Raw genomic sequence first — 5,778 nt, forward strand, 5'->3', positions numbered from 1 at the left:
AATTTTTAATATCTTATTTAATTCACATTTATAAATCTTATATATTCTAAAAATTAAATAATTTTTAAATTTTTTATATTTATTTTTAAATATTTTTTATTTTTTATTTTTAAATTATTTTATTAAATTTATAATTTTAAAAATAAAAATATAAAAATTAATCTCTTAAAAACAATAAAAAATAACTGAACAAACACAGAATTATCATAACAGAAATATATTTTTAACTTTGTTTTATCTTTTTAAAATATATTTAATTAATTATATTTTTATGCTTTATTTTTATTTTTATATAAAAATACCAAAACCAACCAGCCCCGAAAGTTTTGTTGTTATGTTCAGCTCGATTCTCGCTTTTAAAATAAAAAACCTGAACCAAAGAAAAAAAATGACGAAAATCCCAAATTACCCTTAACCCTGACACTCCCCTCACTAACCCTAACAGTGTAACACACTCTCCTCACAGTCACAGCCCCCCGCCCCCTCCACTCTTCACTCTCCGCCGGCGGACAGCGTCACAGCGCCGTTGCCTACTCGCGTTCCTCCGTTTCGCAGCCGCAGTCGCCTTCCTCCGTTTCAGAGCCGTCGCCTTCCTCGGTCCGCTGCTGCCATCATCCTCCACACTTTCCTCCACGCTCTCTGAATCTCTAGAATGGAGATGCCTCAGGTAATTTTATTTGTTACCAAATTATTTGTTTCTGCTTTCTAATTTTATCTTGTTATAATTGATCACATTTCATCTTTTGAATTTAAAAAAAATTAAACTAGCTTTTGCTGAATTTTATTTATGGGGCTGCTGAATTCTGATGAACAGAATTTGTATTCCTGGGGTTGCTGCTGAGCTGTTCTTTTTTTTGTTCTGGACTGATTTTTTTTTTTCCTTCTGATTTCTGCTTATGATGATGTGTTGTTGGTTCTGATTTTTGGGGCAGGGTTTTGGTTATGTTCTGAATTTTGGTTATGATTATTTCTTCTTGGTTCTAATTATTTGGTTCTATTTTTTTTTTTCCATCACAGGGAAAGTGAGAACATTGGTGACACAGAAAACAGTTTAAAAACCGGAAAACCAAGCCAATCCAATTAGTGCTCGATATTTTCTTTCAAACGGCATTTTAGTGCATTATAGGAAGAGACATGGCTGTGGCGGCTAATTGTGCAAGGAAAACCCTCCAACTAGCTTCTTCTTCCTCCGCTAGAACCCTCTTTTCTCGTCGATCTTTTCCCCTTGTTAAACTCAATGGCTTACCTTCTTCTCCTTCTAGAACTTATACCCAGAAGCGCTCACTCTCCTTTCCAAGGTGAGCTCATTTCCCCCTTCGTTTATGTGCCCCTTACGTGAATCATAACAGTTTTGGTTGTGTCTTTTAGGGTTCCGGAGCAGTTAGCAGGTGTTGCACAACTAGTGTCTCTGACGCCATTACATAGCGCTACTGCCTCTGCCTTGTTCACTTCTCTCCTCTCTTTGCACAATACTAACTGGGGTTGTCTCTCTGAAGGTACCATTTCTTCCTTCTCCCACTTTTCTTCACATTTTACCTCACCTATTATGCTCTACTAAGTTTATACCATCCACTTTAATCTTATCATTTCTATTACCAATACCATAGTTATGAGTGTAGTTTTTACTTTTTTATGCATTGTCATCCAATTATAGCTCCCCTAAATTCCTAATGATAATTGAAAAATATGCGTGCACTGTCCCAAAATTCTGTCATTCCTACGACACTAAATTTCGGAAATCGCTCCTCCTCTGCTCTAGCCCTCCTTCATACTTCACCTTCCTCTTCCAATTCAAACCCAGCCACCTTCTCGAACCTCACTACCCTCCTACAAGGTCATGTTCCCCGTTCTCACCTTCTCCAAATCCATGCACGTATTTTCCAACTTGGCGCTCATCAGAACAACCTCATAGCTACCCGTCTCATTGGCCACTACCCTTCTCGCATTGCTCTCCATGTGTTTCATTGTCTCTACAGTCCAAATATCTTCCCTTTCAACGCCATTATCAGAGTCCTTGCTGAAGAGGGTTGCTATCTCGACTCCTTTTCCATGTTCAAGGGTCTGAAACAGCATCTTCTTTCGCCCAATGGCTTGACCTTCTCGTTCCTCCTCAAGGCATGCTTTCAGTCCAAAGATGCTTGCTTTGTTGAACAGGTTCATACCCATGTTCAGAAGATGGGCTTCCTATCTGACCCTTTTGTATGTAATGGCTTGGTTGCTGTATATGCCAAAGGCTTTAGTGATTTAGTGTCTGCACGTAAATTGTTCGATGAAATTCCTGACAAAAGTGCAGTTAACTGTTGGACTTCCTTGATTGCTGGTTATGCTAAGTCTGGCCAAAGTGAGGAGGTTCTGCAGATTTTTTATGCAATGATTCGCCAGAATTTGCATCTCCAAAGTGATACCATGGTCAGTGCTTTATCAGCTTGTTCCAGCCTTCAAATGCCTAGAATTGAGAAATGGGTTGGGGCTCTCTCAGTATTGGTTGATGACGACATGAATCCTAAAGAACTTTGCCTTGATTCAGTTAACACTATCCTTGTCCATTTGTATGGTAAATGGGGAATGATTGAGAAGAGTAGAGAAAGGTTTGACCGAATTTCTGTAGCAGGAAAAAGAAGTGTAATTCCTTGGAACACTATGGTAAGTGCATATATTCAAAACGGGTGCCCTGTGGAGGCTCTAAGTCTCTTCCGCGTGATGGTTAAAGAACAAACCGTTAGTCCTAACCACATTACAATGGTTAGTGTGCTTTCGGCATGTGCTCAAATTGGTGATATGAACCTTGGTGGTTGGGTTCATAATTACTTGATATCTACAAGACATAAAGATACGATTGGATCAAACAGAATTCTCGCCACAGCTTTGGTTGATATGTATTCTAAATGTGGCTGTTTAGATAGGGCAAAGGATGTTTTCGAGCATACAGTATCCAAAGACGTCATTTTATTCAATGCAATGATCATGGGTCTTGCAGTAAATGGTGAGGGAAAGGATGCAGTGAGACTCTTCTACAAAATGCCAGAATTTGGCCTACAACCCAATGCCAGTACAGTTCTTGGAGTTCTATGTGCATGCAGTCATTGTGGGATGTTGGAGACAGGGCGCGGGATATTCAAAGAAATGGTTTATTCCACTTTTCTCAAATTAGAACATTATGCCTGTTACATTGATCTTCTTGCAAGAGTTGGATGCATAGAAGAAGCTCTTGAGGTTGTGGCTTCCATGCCTTTCAAGCCAAACAATTTTGTGTGGGGTGCATTGCTTGGGGGTTGCTTGCTCCACTCTAGAGTTGAGCTTGCCCAAGAGGTTTCGATGAAGCTTGTTGAAGTAGATCCAGATAATTCAGGAGGGTATGTGATGCTGGCCAATGCACTTGCATACGATAGCCAATGGAGTGATGTCTCAGCACTGAGGTTGGAAATGAAAGAGAAGGGAATCAAGAAACAGCCAGGAAGTAGTTGGATTAGTGTTGATGGAGTTGTACATGAATTTCTTGTTGGCCATTCCTCACATCCTCATATTGAGGCCACATATCATACATTGAATGGATTAGTGAAGCATATGAAAGCATCAACCCATTGTCAGCTCGTGTGCTATTACTAGATATGTTGTCAATGTTTAGGGTTCAGTTTAAAAATTTTAGTTAATTTGTTTTTTCTTGTAATGAATTCCATTTCACCAAAAAAGAAAAGAAAAGAAAGGTCATCTAATGAGTTAGCTGTTAATATTCAGTTAAGTTGAGAGAAGAGTCTTACGAAGTGTTGTTTATTATTAGTTTTCTATAATTTACAAAAGAAACACTTGGCCAACAGATGGGGCTTCTTTAAGTTATAGCTATTCTAAAATGAAGGGTAGGTAGCTAGTTTGATAGAAGAGAAGTGCATAAAACTCTACAAGACAAAAGAATTGACTAGCTATAATCTAATTGAGCCAGGTAACATGACAGGGAGTGTAATTAGATTAAAAGGAATATTGATAAATAAACCTTGAGGATGATATTTTTGTCTTTTTCAAGGAAGTATACTTTGGTTTTATAAATATGTTGGCACTTTATGCTTCTATACCTCTACATTCTGCTTTATATGATGGCCATTTTGTTACTTCATAACTTTATGAGCATTCCTTTCCTGGCTTCACCAAATCATCAAAATAAAGGTGATACTGTGATAGGATTTTTACATTATGGGGCATTCTGTTGTAATCATGTTTAAAACAGTGATTATTGAATATGTTCATTATTATGTTTCACTTTTCATTTGTATTTAGATTGTGCTCGTCATGTTTGTGTAGGGCAATGCTTTTAGTTCTGCAAAAACCTCCTAGTCCTGGGTTTGAAACCTTTATACAGTTAGCAGCATTATTGACTCTTAGATGACTAATTTGAACACAGAATCTAATCTAATAATAAACCTTGTGTTTCAGAATTCAGATTAAAATCCAGGATACGTAAAAGTAAAAAGAGACTGTCTATTAATGTTATTAACCCAAGAAACCTGACAGTTATTTTGTTTATGGTGGGACAGGTTTTGCAACACCTCTATAGCAAGCAGCTGCAGATGATAACTTCGCCTTCAACTTATCCTGTTACCATTAGGTGCGGGTTTGTTTTAGTACTGGTTTCTGTTAGATACTATGATTAATAATGTTATTTGATTAAATTTTCTTAACTCACTGAAAGTGTCAAAGTGTATACTCTAGTCTTGTCATTTGAAAGGTGCTTCAATTTCGGGAACCTTCCAATGTAGAATGTGTGAAGTTTTTTTGAGCAATTTTGTTATGCTTGAACCGTCATTAAAAACAGCAACAGACAAATGCTACAGGTGAGTTTATGATTGATGAGGTTGTGAGCCTATGCTAGAGTAATTTTTTCACCTCCTCTACGTTGAGTCATGTTATCCATACTCATCTTTTCATAATTTTTTGTAAACCAACCAACCCATTCTACTGCACTATTAGATAGCGTGTGAGACATCCCATACGGCATGTGCGGATGTGCCCTATTTTACATGTAATTTCTGAGTTTAACGTTTTCATATACAATTCAACTTTCGTAATAATGGATGCATATCAATTATTTAGAATGACGTAGCTTACTGTATGTGCTGCATGTTGGAGCCATAGTTTGCTGAATGATGATAGAAAAGGTTTGTTGACTTATTGAACCAATAGATTCACGAAATGCTTTTCGGTGATACAAGCCTTGTTTTTATTAGTTTGATGTGAAAGTAGTTGATATAAGGAAGATACACATTAAAGATTGCCAAGCTTCTTAAAGCCAAAATAAGTAAATGATCAAAATCAAAATTCAAAATTAGACGGTGCAGTAGTTGTTTTGCATTTATATATTTCTATAGGACTCAAATAATGAAAGATATGATACGTTTTATCTGCTATTCGACATCTTGACCGTGGGGCCCGTTCTCCAGATACTGACGCGCCAATTTGCGGTTACACACAGATGAAGAGTGAAGATCCATAATTTATTTCAAATCATTCTAAGCTTTTTTTTCTTTAATGTATAACATTAGGCATTTCAGAAGCGAGCAAAGGTCTATGAATGCCACACGGGTGTGGATTTTCTACTCCTATTGTAAAGAGTAAAGACTAGCTAAATATGAAAATGATATTTCGTCTAAAAGGAAAATGAGATCAGACCGAATTGAAAAAATCAAAAGAAAAAAAATAAAGCTCAAAATGAGGCGTGAAAAGAGGCGCGTTTTTTTTTTTTATATTGTAATAAAATGGAGTTAGGATTTGGATCTTCTAAAGTTTGAA

At 37.0% G+C, this 5,778-nt stretch overlaps 1 protein-coding gene across 1 annotated transcript; it reads left to right on the top strand.

The window, feature by feature from the left end:
* Window positions 1–385: 385 nt before the first annotated feature.
* On the top strand, window positions 386–4,839 carry LOC130979304 (uncharacterized). Its single transcript, XM_057902714.1, has 4 exons — window positions 386–667; window positions 1,018–1,298; window positions 1,369–1,496; window positions 4,527–4,839. The coding sequence occupies exons 2-4, from the start codon at window positions 1,135–1,137 to the stop codon at window positions 4,544–4,546; spliced, it is 312 nt and encodes a 103-aa protein (XP_057758697.1). The 5' UTR covers window positions 386–667; window positions 1,018–1,134; the 3' UTR covers window positions 4,547–4,839.
* Window positions 4,840–5,778: the final 939 nt, after the last annotated feature.

Source organism: Arachis stenosperma, chromosome 5 (assembly GCF_014773155.1).
Source record: "Arachis stenosperma cultivar V10309 chromosome 5, arast.V10309.gnm1.PFL2, whole genome shotgun sequence".
NCBI lineage: Eukaryota > Viridiplantae > Streptophyta > Magnoliopsida > Fabales > Fabaceae > Arachis > Arachis stenosperma.

Bases quoted from the DNA above. Each gene is read 5' to 3' on its own strand.
- LOC130979304 (XM_057902714.1), top strand. From the start codon at position 1,135: ATGGCTGTGGCGGCTAATTGTGCAAGGAAAACCCTCCAACTAGCTTCT. The intron at 1,299-1,368 runs GTGAGCTCATTT...TGTGTCTTTTAG, and splicing joins CGCTCACTCTCCTTTCCAAG to GGTTCCGGAGCAGTTAGCAG. The intron at 1,497-4,526 runs GTACCATTTCTT...ATGGTGGGACAG, and splicing joins CTGGGGTTGTCTCTCTGAAG to GTTTTGCAACACCTCTATAG.